At 30.9% G+C, this 17737-nt stretch overlaps 3 protein-coding genes across 3 annotated transcripts; 1 reads left to right on the forward strand and 2 right to left on the reverse strand.

Moving 5' to 3' along the window:
• Positions 1-1931: 1931 nt before the first annotated feature.
• LOC125821507 (putative NAC domain-containing protein 94) lies at positions 1932-4451 on the forward strand. The gene is made up of 3 exons (XM_049500927.1): positions 1932-2115; positions 2725-3029; positions 3735-4451. The coding sequence occupies exons 1-3, from the start codon at positions 1932-1934 to the stop codon at positions 4449-4451; spliced, it is 1206 nt and encodes a 401-aa protein (XP_049356884.1).
• Positions 4452-7023: 2572 nt separating this feature from the next.
• Positions 7024-9751, reverse strand: LOC125821519 (60S ribosomal protein L34-like). Its single transcript, XM_049500937.1, has 4 exons — positions 9564-9751; positions 9304-9383; positions 7429-7538; positions 7024-7344 (listed from the first exon to the last, which is right to left on the reverse strand). Exons 1-4 carry the CDS (start codon positions 9640-9642, stop codon positions 7251-7253), a joined length of 363 nt encoding a protein of 120 aa, XP_049356894.1. The 5' UTR covers positions 9643-9751; the 3' UTR covers positions 7024-7250.
• Positions 9752-12687: 2936 nt separating this feature from the next.
• On the reverse strand, positions 12688-17155 carry LOC125821498 (uncharacterized). The gene is made up of 5 exons (XM_049500918.1): positions 16863-17155; positions 15334-16775; positions 13826-14239; positions 13529-13749; positions 12688-13388 (listed from the first exon to the last, which is right to left on the reverse strand). The coding sequence occupies exons 1-5, from the start codon at positions 17000-17002 to the stop codon at positions 13137-13139; spliced, it is 2469 nt and encodes an 822-aa protein (XP_049356875.1). The 5' UTR covers positions 17003-17155; the 3' UTR covers positions 12688-13136.
• Between the last annotated feature and the right edge of the window lie 582 nt (positions 17156-17737).

Consider the following 17737-nt stretch of genomic DNA (forward strand, 5'->3'; position numbering starts at 1 on the left):
ATATACTATGAAACTACAGCTACTCATTTAATTTGAGATTGTCTTAGGCCTTAGGGCTTGAAAAATGTTATGACAAGAAAGTCAAAATCTTTGTGACTAAAAATCCTTTTGAATTTATTTGTGGACCCCAAAATGGTCAACTAGGGTATAAGCTTAACACTAATTTTAATTTTAGGACTTATTATCTCTAAAATACCCCTCAAATTTTCATAATTAAGATAATAAGCATCCCTTAATTACCTTAGCTGGAAGAGTATCTTTTAGTATAATGTAGTCAATTACTTACTTTAGCAGAAACTGTATTTAATCTGACAAGTCAGTGGAATAGAAGCTGCATGAAAGAATGGAATAGAAGGAAATAGATTTTTTTGGATCCTGAGATAACTATATAGTTTTCTAAAATTATATTTTTTTTTAAAAATAAATAATCATAAGTCTGAGGCTATTCACATAGGGAATTTTACATCTTGAATATAATTTTGTGCTTTTGTCTTGGGAAATGTGCCTTTGGTCTGTGACTCTATTGTTTTCAAAATAGTTATTCAAATTAGCAATTGATAAAATATATAACTACTTGGAAGTTTAATTTGTCTTGATATACACACATTAATTATTTATATATCTTGACATATTAAAGATCAATATATATTGTATAGTCATGAAACAACACTTAATAATATCATATCCCCATAAGGGTCAATTTAGTGAGTTTCTTGAGATTCTTAAATTTGAAATAAACAAAATACAAATTGGTACAACAAGACATTGAAGTGAGAAATAAGAGTCATCGCTGGGAATTCATTTTTTTTCTTTACCTTAAGAGTTGATCCTTGGTAGGTGATTAATTCTAATTGACATTATTTTTCCTTTTTTTTCTTTTTTAGTTTCACCTAATAAAAGGTATGATTAAAAGTATTAATTGTCCATAAAAACAAGATTAGCAACATGAGAAAAAAAAATAAGTTTGATCTCTTGTGACATCAATGGCGAATCCAGAAATTCTAAAAAAAAATGCTACGCATGAGATTTGAACATATACTTCTTGTGTGTTAAGGGGATTCAAAATTTATATTACAAAAAAAAATTAAAAAAATCTATTCTATTTATGCAGTATAATTTTTTGAAGAAAAAAATTGCATATGACTCCACCACTACCTACTATGTACAATTATTATAATACCATAACGGCTCGTTTGGTACAAGAGATAAGGAATAACTAATCCGCAGATTTATTTTAAGAGGGAGTTTATTCCTTGTTTGGTTGAGATAAAATCGCAAAAATAACTTATACCGAAATTGTAACCTATGATAACTAATCTCAAAATAACTTGTAATCAACTAAACAAGCCCAGATAGTACGAAGAGATTTTACAATATCTATGCATATAAGTCAAATATAATATTTTTTTTTAAAAAAAAAGGATATTGAGGATAGGGAAAGGAAAAATAGGAAGAGATTACAGGTGAGAAATTGAACTCACACCAACAAGTTAGTACTTTAATATTATAATAGCATAGCATATCAAGATTAGTACATAGATTTACTTATTTTTGTGTATCACACTAACGATATAAAAATTCTTTATACTATCACTATACATAATACGAGAGTAAAGCCAAAATTGGTACTTGCCAAAGAAGAGGCAAACAAGTAGAGATAGAGCTATTAAAGTCAGCAGAAAAGTCGGCTGATCTTTAGGAGGAAGACCCCTCTTTAGGAACCATATAATCACTTTCTTAATTCTCAAACTTAACACATTTTCTCTCTTCAACTTATAAACTCTTCTTCTTCAACAACAACAATAATATTAGGGTTTCATCAATAGTTAGTTTTACTTAAACAAGTTTTGTTTTTGTTTAGGAAAAAAGGTTGTGTAAGGTAGGTAGGTATTAGGGTCTGTTCTATATTTTTGTGATCTTTTAGGGTTTTAATGGAAGAAAGAAATGATAAAGAGAAAAATATGGATGAAGTGATGCTTCCAGGGTTTAGGTTTCATCCAACTGATGAAGAGTTAGTAGGGTTTTATCTAAGGAGGAAAGTTCAACAAAAACCAATATCCATTGAACTTATCAAGCAACTTGATATCTATAAATATGATCCATGGGATCTACCAAGTAAGAAAACATATCATATATCCATCTTCATGCTTCTTTCTTTTTGTTTTCCACCTGGTGTTCAGTATTCATATTAGAGCCTGACTATATTTGGGTCACGTATTGCAAGGTCCATTGCATAAATTCTTTTCATATTTAGGACTCAAACTCTACTTAAGGGTGGAGGGACCTAACCATCCCATCATAACTTTCAAACAAAATAATAATACCAAGCTTGTTCATATATATGTTATAGCTTTTGCATCAAGATTTCATTGGGTTTTTATACTTTCATGTTTTATCCTTGCTACTTGTTTTTGGATTTCAATCATACACACTAATTAGTGTAATTTAACATGTTATAACAGATAACATGTTTGACTTTTCAAGGAGTGACTAGCTAGTTTCATTTCTCATGGAATCAGTTATTTGTAATTATTTTCTAAATAAGTTTAACTTAAATATACTGGCAATATAAACTTTTTGGTGCACTATAGCAAACTCCTAAAAGATAACCTGATAATAGAAAAAATCGTAACTAATTTTTTTTTGAATATTTTCTCTTTTTTCATCATGTCCTTAAAAGATGAAACATAGCTAACTACTCTTTTGTTTTATTTTTTTCCTTAGCAGAGTTGGCAGCAGTGGGAGAAAAAGAATGGTATTTTTATTGTCCAAGGGATAGAAAATACAGAAATAGTGCAAGACCAAATAGAGTAACTGGAGCTGGTTTTTGGAAAGCTACAGGTACTGATAGGCCAATTTATTCATCTGAAGGATCAAAATGTATTGGCTTGAAAAAATCACTTGTTTTCTACAAAGGAAGAGCTGCAAAAGGGATTAAAACTGATTGGATGATGCATGAGTTTAGATTGCCTTCTATTACTGACTCCACTGCACCAAAGAGATTCTTGGACAAACATATTCCACCTAATGTAAGCTTCTCTAAACTAATCATTTTTTTACGCTATCAGTGTATTTTAACATGTTGTAATAGGTAACGATAATAACAACATATTTAATATATAGTCTCATGAGTGAGATCTGGAGAAAGTGGGATGTATGTAAATATACCTCTCAGGCTCCCACCTACATGGGGCTGGGATAGGGATAGAGAGGTTGTTTTCGATAAACACTCGGTTCAAAAATAAGTTAATGATTTCTTTTGTTATAAAGAGATTAAGTTTTATATATTGGTGGTGTAATTTTTATACACTATCAAGTCATTAAAAAGATTAATATTTATATTCAAGTCTTATTAAAGTATGAGATATGAGATCTTGAAAATAAGATATGTTATCTGTTGTAACAGGTAAAAATGATCTAATAGTGTAAAAATTGTTTACATTGATGATATATATTACTCCTACTTAAACTCTATGACATACTCTTTTCTAATTAATGGATTTAACTTATATATCTTGACAATAAAATTAATTTATTTACATTATGTAATTAACATGTTATAGTAGATAATCAGCCTTATTTTTCAAGTTAATAATCTTGCTTATTTTGTGGATCTTCCCATAATTATTTTTTAGTTGACTTGATAATATAATTTTTATATATTATTTTATTATTATTAGTGTATAGAAGTTGAAGTTTTTACTAATGTAATTTTTGTTTGTTAAATATTTTAGGACTCATGGGCAATATGCAGGATTTTCAAGAAAGCAAACTCCAATGCACATAGAGCTCTTTCTCATTCTTGGGTATCACCACCACAAGTACTACCTCAAAATAACACTACATCTCATGATTTTCTAACAAGTAGCCATTTTACTAATAATTCAAATGAAATGTCATCATTTATACACAAAACAAGTAGTACTTCACCTATCCAATTTAATGATTTATTACAAAACTCACCCAACAATAATATGTCTAGTAGCTTCACCACATTAGATCTTCCTCTTTACAAAACCCTCAACTCAATGTCAAACCACAATAATGACCCTATCACAAGTTACACATTTTCTTCATCATGTGTTGACAATATGAACAATATTGATGCTTCTTCTTTGCTTCTAAACATGTCATCTTCTATATTTGGAGATTATTCTATCGCGTTACCGGAGAATATTGAAGGTGGTGGTGGTGGTGTTCATGATGATACAACTACAACAACATTGAAGGAAGCTAATAATGTTATAATCAACAACATGGAACATATGGAGGAATTACAATGGGGAAATGTTGTTAGGTCTAATAATATTGGAGTAATTCCATTGATGAATAATTTTCCATTGAATATGGCTGCTGATGCATGGAAGACAAATTTGCTTTGGGATTCTTCTTCACCTTGTCCTAGTAGTGAAATGTCTACAAGTTATTCTACTAACAAATGTTACACTTGAAAGTAACATATGAGCTACTACTAATTTTTAGTCATGTTGTGTTTTTTAGTTTCAACAAGTTAGCTTTTTGTTTTCTTTCTTTTGGATTTTTGTTTTTGTTTTTGGATACTTTTTAGTTTGTTCTTAGTTTTAGTTTTGGATTAGTGTTGTAAAAACTCTCTAATGTAGGTTTTTCAATTGATTCATGACTAATCAAATCATTTCCTCTAAAGGTTTTGGCCTAGATTATATCGAAGGACATTAATTTTCATGTTTTATACGAGGAGTTGTAAATTAGCTTATGAAAACATGATTTGTCCTACTTGTTGCTATTCACTCGTTTATTTATTAGCGTAGCTCATTTTAGCTCAATCCATTTCAGTTCATCTAAAAATTGGGCTGATATATATAGCCCAAATTGACTCATGGAAACATTGGGCAAAATATTTTGTGAAAAGATTTTTTTAAAAAATTTGATATGCTATATATAGTTATAATAAAGACAAAATAGTTTATTAGGTACTTAAACATATTAAAAAGAAAAATAAAGAAATTAAAACTTAATAAAACTCATGAATGGATTGGGTTATGACCTGCTTTTTGGTCCAACTCATTTCAGCTCAAATAGACTCGCTTATTTATTAACTCAACTTATTTTAATCTGCTCAAATTCAATCCGAGCCGCTCATTTTAACACCCATTATATACGAGTCAATATTGTTTCATGTGCTTTATAGAGCCTTTCATTTTGTTCGTCTTTATTGTTCTTTTGTTTTCTTTCTCTTTTTGTTGTTTGTCACCAATATATTGCTATGACATGACATATTTTAACCCTAATAAAAACACTATATTGTGATTCATTGCTAGCTTTACAAGCAAGCTGATATTACTATATATATATATATATATATATATATATATAGATGTATCCTAAGGGTAAACTCTTAGTCATTGATTAAATGCACTTTTTTTTATAACTTCTATTTTTATTTATTTTATATGGTAAGCACCAAGATTGGTGTCGGTTTGAGAAAATGATCATATAAAAGATTTCTTGATTTCATTTACAGATTTTTCTATATTATTTTTTATGATTTTCTTATAAAAATAGTGACATAATAAATTAATATTTGAATTGATTATTAAATCAAATCTCTCTACTCTATTATACATAGCCACAACTCTACTTTTGTCCCTTCATTATTACGTTAGGTATATATACATACCCGATGCGAATAAGTATTTACCATACTAAAAATGTTACACTCAATTTCAAAGGATTAGCTGAACTTTGACTCAAGATCTATGGATTAACCCTTAGAGATTGACTTGTGAACAAACAACCACTTGAGCTTAATCACATGGTTGTTGTGATGTTGGGTTCCTCCACTTTTAATCAGATCTCGAGTTTGAATTTTGTGTATGGAAAAGATTTTGTTGGGAGCACTGCCTCCAAAATGGGTCCTCCTGCAACGAACAATCCAGATATGGTCGAGCTTCAATGCAGTATCAAACAGGAAAATAAAAAATAGAAACAAAAGAATTGGGCTTGAATTTCATTCATCCTCATGTCAAATTGTTGAATCCATACGTTATTTATGTGATTTTTTGAACTTTAATTTATGAGTTGAGCCATGAGATATTCGAGTTACTACTAGTGGGCCTTAGTCCGTTCCAATTAAGGACAAACCCCATCAGAGATAATGTTGGGCCGAACTTAATTTGATCTGTCATTGTCTTGATCGGGTTGCCACGTCATTTGATCACGTAACTTCATTTGATTAGCCTTTAATTTTGATTATATAGTAGACATTACATATCACATTACCTTAGTTGTCATTTGTCAAGGCCATAATTTAAGTGAAAAATATTTATAAACGATCTTGTCAAGTCACAGGCGAAAATTTTGCAACTTTAATCACCTACGTTGTTCCTGAAGTGAGTAAACTTCCAATAACAAAAAAATTATAGTTGCCAAGTACAAAGCCCTATGAGAAAGCCAAAGTTAAATTATAGACAAACTATTATGACCAGAAATTTAATTACCTACTAAACTTTATGTTGCTCAATCGGTTCAAAAATATCATTGGAGGCATATTGGATTTTTGGGGTTCCAACACAGGTGCACCAAGTTTTAGAAAGTCTTAAGCAACTTTTAGACTAAACTATATCTTCTTTACCTTTTATTATTTAGTGTCTATCTTTATGTGCTTGGTATGATAAAATCGGAACATGATATCACTACCAATAAAAATAATGTATATAAATTCCCTATATCCTTGAATTACTAATACCTTCGTAACTCTATCATTAAATGGAAATAGTTCATTGCTCAGGTCTAACTTATCATGGTTATTATGACTATAACAACAGCAATGCATGTTGCATGAAAAAAAATAGTACAAACCCAGATATTGTACACTGGTTTGCTAAAAGTTGATTTCGAAACACAGGGCTTCCTGCTGATACTGACTAGAAAACCACAGTACTAACAGATGTAAAACATTGATTCATAGAGATTGAAAATGCATCAAAACAAACTCATATTCATGTATACTGATTTGAGATTCAAAACTGGAACGAATAGCCTAGCTGAATTGAAGTGCAAATATCCATAAGAAGTTTAAATATCCAGAACAAGAAAATAGAGATACCTACGAGAACAGATATTTCGACAAACTGAAGAAAGACCTCCAATATCGTATTTTAACGAAAACCAGCAACATACATCTCAAGACCAAAAATCAAAATACAGTCGTGATTTCCTAGTAGCCTGCAGTATCAGAAACTCCTCTCACGACATCATCGAGGATTAAAGGCTTAGTTCTTGGATGCTAGCTTTTCCTTGGCTTTCTGGATCTTCAAAACCTTCTTCACAATCTTTTGTTCTTCAACCAAAAAGGCTCTGATGATCCTGTACAAGACAACATCTAGTGAGTTGTAACAACTCTAATTTATTTTATCAGTTTGAGAACACTATAGTGCACCAAAAATATACCTTTCACGTACAGCACTGCCTGACAACACACCACCATAAGCACGGTTCACAGTCCTCCTGTTTCTAGGTAACCTGGACCTCTTGTACTCAGCAGGTCTCAAGTGTGGAATCTGCAAAAAGAGAAGTCTTAAGCCATTGAAATGATGACTCCTAAAACAACTATATAATCAAAAGCAGTCACGTCTGCATTCATGTTTAAAATATAAATTGCTGATAGCTACAGAGAACATGTGTTACATGATGACGAAGTAATCTGCCTCAAACCATTTGATAATGTTACACCGATGATATTCTAGGTACATTAAATTTATTTGAGATGCACTGATAGCTACAGAGAACATGTGTTAGCTGATGAGGAAGTAATCTGTCTCAAACCATTAGAAAATGTTACACCGCTGATATTCTAGAAGCACATGAAAAAAAAATTGAGATGCATTTAAGCATATTACATTTTATTATGGGAAGTTGACCTAAAACACAATGATGCTACACAAAACATCCTAAAAGGTTTACCCTTTGTTATACTTGTATTCATACACTTTTTTGTACAACATTGGTGATCAGGCCCAGTTTGATGAGGTTATCTTACACTAGTGGTAAGCAAATTGTCTCACATTTGCAGCCTAATGGGTTAGGACTTCAGTATAATAGATGGTATTTTTAAACAACAGCAAGTATAGATGTGAAAATTTCAGCCTTTATACCCAAGTATTTTCAAGAGTGGAATGCACTTGGTCTATGCTAGAGCTCAACAGCAAGCGTATGAATGGCACAAAACATAAAGGATTGGGTAAAATGAGTATATTTTGCACAATAGAGGGATAACTTGATCCATTTCTCTATATTGAAAAAACTGCATGTTAATTTAGATGTATATAGTTACATCATGTTATCAGGAGTCACAAAGATAACCTATCAGCAAATTACATGCTATTGTTGGGGGAATAGCTGACATATAATCCCAAAGAACTTACAAACAAGACACGGGAAAGGTTAATATGAGATCGCAAAGATGTAAAGTCACATATGACCCAAAAATAGATTGACAATTACAAATGCAAAGCATCTTCCACACCACCTATGAATCACTTTCTCCCAACACAACCTAACATTGGATTTTTTACCAAAAGATGCTAAAAATAGTACAAGAAAAATGCTCCCTTTGTATTGATGTTTAAATTACGGTTAGGTTATCCTTGTAAATCACAATAACCAATACTATCCTGAATTCCACAGCAAAGTTACGAGGCATTATCACTTCCATACATTTCTAGAGAGCTGAAAACTGAGTCTTTAGTCAATTCTCTAGTAAATAAGAAATCAAATAGAACATAGATAAATGGATCAACCAACTACAAGTTAACCCCAAATAAGTCAGGTTGAATCAGTCTTCTGTAATAATTACTCCATATTCAGGTCCATGTCATTCCAATATTATATGTTTTCTCTAAATCTCACAGTTATCATACCTCATAATAATCCACTCCAAACTAACATATCCTGTACACATCAGCAAACTTTGGCGTAGAATCAACACAACAAAACCAACACACCCAGTGCAATCTCAATCCCAAGAGTGGGTTATGGGTTGGGTAGCGAGTACACAGACCTTACCCCTACATTGGTAAAGTAGAGAGGCTCTTTCTGATAAAAACTCAGCTCAAGGATGGTTTAGAATCAAAACATCCAAGATAAATCTAATACTCATACTAGATAACAGGATTTCCACCTAAAGCTCAACTCTATCATCAGACACAAACACATTCCCAGAAAGAACAGTACTTAGATACAAACCAATCGAAATCTACCAATGCCATTCATCCAAAACAGTGCTCACACAAAATCAAAAACAAAAGAACAATAAAAAAAACATACCCCTTGAATTCTCTTTCCAGTTACAGGGCACTTAGGTCCATTAGCCCTCTTCTTTGTAGTCTGGTAAATCAGCTTCCCACCTATTCAAATTCAATTTTCCAACACCCAAAAACAAAAAGCACAAAACTTTCTTCAATATCTAAACACCCAAATCCCATAAGCAAAAAAAATACATATATATTTCCTTTTCCTCATCTTTCACGCACCTAAACTAATTCCACAGATAAAAACAAGAAATGCGATAAAAAATAAAACTATACCTGGGGTTTTGACAACCCTATGTTGGTTCGACTTGGTTGCATAGCTATGCCGTTTACGGTAAGTAAGCCGTTGCACCATTTTTGACGGCGGCTCTGTTACTCTACTCTCTGGTTTTTGGAGGCTGAAGAAGAAGGGGCTAAATGAAAGGGAAAAATATATGTAGGGTTTATATAAGGGGAAAGATGCCCTAGATCCTACGGCTGATATTGGATCATAAAATTGCTTCTTAAACTAATAATAAGCCCACTAATATGTTAATGGGCTTATAAGTAGGCCTATTGTGATTGAGATGGATATGGGCTTTGGTTGAGAATACTCATATTCTAACCCAACGTGCAAATAGACTTCCGCAATTTAGAGCGTGTTTAGATTGGTTTATCTTAGGTGTTTTTAAGGTGAAATAATTATTAAGTATTTTAGTAGCATTTGAATGAGATAAAAATAATAGTTTAAAGAACTTTTTAAATTCATAATAATAAATTTAGTCATAAGGTATAATCCTAATGATAAAAAAAATTACATATAAGATAATATAAATAAGAAATTTACAAAATAATAAAAATTTAAAGAGAGTTTTATGTATTAAATCTACGTCTAAATGACGGGTCTTGTGCAACTTGACATAGTTTAAAAGTAGAGTTCCACAAACGCACCACTTAAGAGCTCTATTCAAATTCCAAAGATGTTGATGGGGTTAGGAGCCCCTAGTTACAATAGCAAAGATGGGCTGAATATTACTTGTGTAAGATATACACACCAATTGATATTGAGTCAAGGGATACTCCTTGAAAATTATAGTTAGAACGCGGTAAAAATATTCAATAAATTAATATAAAATTAGTAAAATATATTCAGAAAAGATTTTTTAATTGTTAGTTGTATTGTAAAGAATACTAATTCGTCCTATATATATATACAATGTGGTTGAATAATAATGGTATACAAGGTCATATTCTATAGTCAAATTCGAAATATAAATTTATTTTACAGTTGAACTCATACATCAAACATTTTACATAGAAAATTGACTTTGTTTTCTTATCTAAGATTAGGTAAAAAAAAATAATCAGAAAATGACACAATCCAATAGAAATCACATTAGACTATGAACATTGAATTGTTTTTTGTATAACATTTTTTTTTTAAAAATTGTTGACTGAGTTCTCCTTTTTAGTTTATCTTTTTGCAATATGTATAAAATGTGACTTAGGAGTTGGGAGCTAGCCTTCAGAAGTAAGCTAAACTTTACTCTTTTTAGTAGATGAGAATAATTAAATAATTAACGAATAAAAAATGGACCAAATATTATTTTTTTATAAATAACTTATATGTCAAGATGATAAGAATATCCTATGACCCAAATATTTTAAAAAGTGATCATTTTAATAAGTGATATTCTCTTGACCTTTCCCCCTTATTTTATTATTTTACCTCCGATTTTTATATATTTTAAAGTTCGTTTAATTTTATCTCATGCCGAAAGGTTCATTTTGAGAAGTAAAGTATAACGTACCAAATTTTAATTTTCTAGATATTAAATCCAAAACTTCTAATTTAAAAAGGAGGAATATCTATTAGTTTATGATACTTATTTACTCTTTTCGTCATATATTATAAAGGTCGCTTAGTTCATATTCCAATTATTTAAAATTATAATTTTTATATTATATTAATCAAAATTATACATCCCACTTTAATTTAATATCAAATAAATATATTTGTAATTGAATAATAATTTTAAGTAATTTTTTTCAATTATAGAATAAATTTTATATTGAAATAATTTTTTTATATTATATTAATCAAAATTATACATCCCACTTTAATTTAATATCAAATAAATATATTTGTAATTGAATAATAATTTTAAGTAATTTTTTTCAAATATAGAATAAATTTTATATCGAAATAACTCATTTAATTCCTCCGATCAAACTAGAGTTGTTCAAAATCGAATCGAAATCGATAATCTGAATCAAAAAAAGTTAGTGATTTATCGATAAATTGATTTAGCGGTTTCAGTAACAATTTTGATTTTTTTTTGTTATCGGTTCATAACTGTTTGATGTTTTTTAACGAGTTAATCGATAATTCGATAGTAAATTAAATAATTATATTTATACCATTTGATATATAAAGTCATTGACTTAGAGTTTAGTTTCATATTTTTATTTCTGACTGTCTCGAATTTTTAGTTATTCTACAATGTAAGTGTGTTTTCTTTTAAGCAAGATGTAATCTGTCAAATTATGTGCAAGATTCATTTGGTTTGTCACCTTATTTCTAAATAAGTTTTTCAATTATTTCTTTAAATCAAATATTAACAATTAAATCGATAGCAATCAATAATCGATAGACCGAAAATTTTATGGTGCTTCAAAAAGTGGACGGTGGAAGTGGAAAATATGGTAGTGTCCTTCATCGTGAAGTTTTGGGGCTTAGAATTCTCCCTCATCCATCCACCGATCCTTTATTGAAAATAAAAAAAGAAGGAACAATTTTCAAAAAAAAAATTATTAGAAGGAACGAAAATTCCAAAAAAATAATTTTTAAAAAATTAGACTATATTACTACATTTTTTTAATTCTTTTCAATAATAAATGTTATTTTCACAATTCTATATTAGTTGTCATATTTTCGCGAGATATTTATATTTCAAAATAAATGATGTCATCAAGTGGAGACATACTATTAGCCAAAATTTTGTTACACATGAGATAATATGTGACGAAAGCTTAGCTTATGATTTTGTCGTTGGTTTAACTTCTTCATGCAAATTAGTCAAAATATATATACTTGTTGGTTTGTGAATTGTGATAATGACTCCCAAATTCAATTTCATACCGATGATTGAGGGGGATAATATTCACATAGGAAGACATATTTTATGCACAATTTAGGTATCGGCTGTTTTTGTTCAAGTATATTTTACTCGTTTAAGGTGTTTGACAAATATTAAAAGTGCTTATAATCGTAAGTTGATGATGACAAATATTGGAAGTGCTTATAAGTTGTAGTTGGTTATCATCAGTTCATGATTCACATTTGATTTAATCAAATTTGTTACGTTTTTATCACTAATATCTTTTATAATCTCTAACTATTTATTATCATTTTGAACCCTTTTATTCAAACATACGACCATCATTCATAAAATCAATTTCAATACCTAAAAATGTTTTTCAACATTTGATTCTTTTCAAGTCAACTACTTTATAAATCTATTTTACTACTATTCAAAAACATGATAAACCATTAATTCTTTCCTTACTATTCAGGCTACATTTTCTCCTCCTCTAGGTATCTTTTTTCAAGGGGAAGCAAAGGTATACGTTTTTTTTGGAGGGGTGGGGGGTGGGGTACTAACATAGCCTACAACCTAAGTTGTGCGGACTCTTCACTTTTGATGTCGTACCTGTGTCAGGTTCTCCAAAAGTACACTACTTCTGGAGAATCTGACACGCATCCGTTGACATTTTTGAAGAGTCCGAGCAACATAGCCCTAGAACTATAGTCCCTAGAAGATCTTCATTAACATTATGAAAAACTAAACATATACTAATCAATAATCCTTAGCATGGAAAAAGTGAAAAAGATTGTTCCATGCTAACTTTCCTCCCTGCAACATTGATATTGCTTAGTTTCCTCTGGCACCAAACCAAATGATCTCTCCTTAATCTTGGTAAACTTAGCACTCTTGATACCAATTTTAGCTCCACGAGTGACGCGAATAATGAATGACTCAATCGTCGTTCTTGTTGTTTTTGGAACTTCTTCACTATGCAATTGCCACTTCTCTGTACATCTTTCAACTTCCTCTCCTTCTGCATAGAGAATATCAAGTGATTCACAAAGTTTAGAAACTAAAATCGCTACGAAAAAACTGGAATTAGCTATGAACTTCATCAACATGTTGTGGTTGTTGTGAAAGGAGTGGCGTATCTATGAATAAAGATAGACTAACCTTTTGAAGGTCTAATTTAACATTCATAAAAAGCTCGATTTCTGCATTGTCCATTTGAGTTCTTTGAACACCCTTTAAGGCCAAATTAGCTTCACGTTTATCAGCACGAAGAAACTCCCAGAAAACTTGCATTGTCTCCTTAATAACTTCCCCCAATTTCACAATGGAAATGACATCTTTTTCCTCTTCTCGTCCGCCCTTCTTTCCCTTAAAACGATCATCTGCTAGACAGTCAAAGTATTCCTCGTTACAGTGAGTCAAGGTATTTTAATAACGACTCAATGAAAAAATGCATACCTCTTATGCTCGGGACTTGAAGAAAGCTACGGAGAATGCACCTCTTCCTGACATAGTTTTGGACTCGTGGTCCTTGAAATGGCTCATCCTCGACAAATCTTTGTAATAGTACTTGAAATTGCTGATATTCTCCGGCAACTTGGTTGTATGTGTGATACTCGTGTGGATCATGTTCAAGCAAGTCCTTAGCTTTACCATATTGCCAATAGAGAATTTCCCATGATAGGCAAATTTGCCCAACATATACAATTTCCAAGTCTATATTCATTTCACTAATGGATTTTTGTGCAGGATCAGCAAAGATCTTCCTCTGTTTGTTTGCCAAGAAGCTTGGTAAAGCAAAGGCTTTGGTTATTGAAATCGATGTTTTTTTGCTTGAAATAAACATTTCCGAATCCTTAAGCTGAAGAAAACCTATATTAAAGAGTATCACATTAGAATCACTGGTCTACGACTCGAAAAGAACACTTCAAGAAGCTAATTCAAGGCCAGTGAATTCACTCCTAGACTATGCGAAATGGAACAATTTCGCCCTCTGTTATTTAGCGGCAATGATAAATATGGGTATTTATAATCAAAACTTTATATAAATGCCGCTAAAGGCTAAAGCAACTCTGGATGGAATGACATTAACTCAATAGCCACTAAATGTTTTTGCGACATTAAAATATTGTTGCTAAAAGAAAAATCTATTGCAACTAAATGTCTCTTCTGTTGTAGTGATATGGACTAACGACAACAACTAAAGGACAAACTTAGACCATTCGCAAAGTTCAAGGGCAAATTCGACGATTTTATTACGGATGGAAAAGTAGTTGTATTTCGGTCCATTTACCCTTCTTTTTATTGTTTCTTGTTTTGACAATTCTTAATTTTGTGTAATTTTTTCTTCCATATAAAGTCCAAGATGAAAGTGGTTGTGGGGTTATGCTATTCTCCCTAAAACAGCAATTTGATTAGGCCAAGAAAATTGGAACCAAGTGGAAGGACCAAAAAAAGGTCTGTTGAGTGGCATTAAAAGCCATTGATAATTGCATGACATAATTGGAAAAGGGACAACAAAAGCACCCCTTTAGGCATTGATAATGGCTACTTTCAAGAAGTGGTGATTATGTCACACTGGTCTTTTCAAAGGATCAAATGGTCAAAAATATTATAAATTAGTACTTAGTAGACAAGACAATAAACATATGATATTAAGTTCAATCTTCATAAACATAAATTTGGTGGTTCAGAATCATCATTAATGAATTTATTTATTGAGTTAGCTAAAAATGACATTACAAGATTATTTAGTAGTACTGAAATGGACAGAACACAAGACACATAATTGTTATACACCAAACCAAAATGTAACAATTAAAGATGGAAGGGGGATAACGTATACGTAGACTATGTAGAGAGGTTGTTTCCGATAGACACTCGACTCGAGGAAACGCATATCAAAACAGAAACTATAGAAAATATGGTAAAGATAATCGAATGTAGTGATGGTTTTAGAGACTTACTGATAGCATTCAATGTCTGGTAATTCAAGATGTCCAATTTTCTCATTTTTTCAGCATAGCTCTTGTAAAATTTCTGAATTTCTTCGATACAATATTTGTATCCAATCTTTTCATCAATTTTCAATGGCTTCAAATCTTCTACTACCTTAGGAGATTCATAATCTTCTGATATAGTAGGCAGACCTGTAATTCTTGAATTTTTCATTTCCATTTTCATTTGCCTGACTAAATTCTGATGTTCTAATAAGATATCATCATCGTCATCCGAATCTGAATCAGTATCCCATAATTTTCGACTCGAATTATGATCTGGAGAATCTTGAAAATCATTCATATCCTCATAGTTCACATCTGTTTCCTCAATTCTGTCAACATTTTGAGAAGCAAAACCATCTGTATCCCATGATTTTCGACTCGAATTATGATTTGGAGATTCTTGAAAATCATCCACTATCTTCATGTCCTCATAGTTCACATTTGTTTCTTCAACTCTGTCAACATTTTGAGAAGCAAGACCATCCATATCCAATGAGTTTCGACTCGAATTATGATCTGGTGATTCTAGAATATCATCCATTAACTTCATTTCCTCACAATTCACATCTGTTTCCTCAACTCTGTCAACATTTTGAGAAGCAAAAACATTTATATCCCATGATTTTCGACTCGAATTATGGTCTACAGATTCTTGAAAATCATTCATTAACTTCATTTCCTCACACTTCACATCTGTTACTTCAACTCCATCAATATTTTTAGCAGCAAAATCACCTTTACCAATAGAAGAACTTGAACTATGCAAAGAAGTTTCCAATTCAATAAACCCCATATCATCATTTTCTTCTCTATCACCTCCCATAAACTGATCACTCTTCAAGAATCCATTAAGATGCCTATCAGAACATAATTCATCTCCAATACCCTCAGACCCTCGAATCGAATTTCGAATTAAAGACTCATTCTCAGGAAGCAATTGAATTTCATAACATATATCTTCTGAATCCTGTGTTTCCTCATCACTAGAAAATTCATCATTTTTCTTCAAAATCTCTTCAAAACAATGATTATCAACATGTTCCTCCCCCTTTTCATCAAAAAATTCCAACTTTTCTTGATCATTAACATTTTTTTCACCAAAAAACTCTGATTTTTCTTGATAAACACTTCCATTTTTGAAAAAAGAGAAATAAAACAATTTATCATCAGAACTCTTATCAATCTCTTTTTCTTCTTCATCTCCTTCATAAACATTCACAAACATTTCTTCAACTGAAAAACTTTTAACTTCTGGTTTCTCCATAAAACCAAAAGAATCTTTCCCAGATATAAACTCATACTTACTCTGAACCAAAAAAGAACTCTCTTTTTCCACACCCTTCTCATCAAAATCTAATCTTTTCTGATTTTTACAGTCCATTTCATCATTTTCATCAACAACCCTCCTACAAAAATAAAAAAAGATACAAACTTTAAGCAAATAAAAACCTAAAATTTCTCAAAAAAAAAAAAAAAGCTTCATATAACCATACCTGTTCTCCAAGAAAAAGTAAATCTTGAAAACAAACCAACAGAAGAAACCCCAAAGTGAAGTGAAAAACCAAGTCATTCTTGTGTACATAAATTGATTCAAAAACATTTTTATTAAAGTGGCTTTTGAGCAAAAACCCATGATTTTCCCATGTATACAATTAAAGATAAAGAGAAGACAAATATAGTAATCTTAAATTTTCATAGGAGAAAGTGAAGAGACCACTAAATCCTAAGCATCTGTTAAATCAAGAATTGGTTTTTTAATTTTTTGGGAAGCCTAACATGTTGGCAAAGATTGAGGGAGAAATTGAGAAGAGAAGTCATGAGAGTGAAAGTTCAAAAGTGTATATAAATGAAATACAAATTTGTATGCTGAGGTGTGCTAAATGGGACATTGATATTTTTCAGGTCTTCGTTTGATAAGTGAGATAAGGATAGTAAATTGGAGGAAATATTTGGTATTAATTTTATTTTATATTTGATTTAAGATGATAATTAATTTTGAGATTACTTTGTCTCATATTACTATCTCAGATAGAAAGTGATTCATGAGATATATTTACTTATTCCATTTTTTCATTAAACGATCCTTTGAGGGTGTGTTTGGTACCGAGAACACATATTTTTATTTTTAATTAGTCAAACATCTCAGAAAAAATGACTTTTCTAATGATAATATGAAAAACAAGTATTACAGATAATGTTACAAGTTCATTATTTTCTCATTACTCATCAAAACGTCTCCAATTCCCACCTCTTGATCATCCACTCCCGCACCACACTCTCCACTTATCTCATCTACATAATATTTTGCTAAATATATATAAGTACTCTTAAAATAATATTTTTCTACTTATTTGCATAACGATAAAAA

The sequence above is a fragment of the Solanum verrucosum genome, unplaced genomic scaffold (genome assembly GCF_900185275.1).
Source record: "Solanum verrucosum unplaced genomic scaffold, falcon-dt-bn FXZP01000217.1, whole genome shotgun sequence".
NCBI lineage: Eukaryota > Viridiplantae > Streptophyta > Magnoliopsida > Solanales > Solanaceae > Solanum > Solanum verrucosum.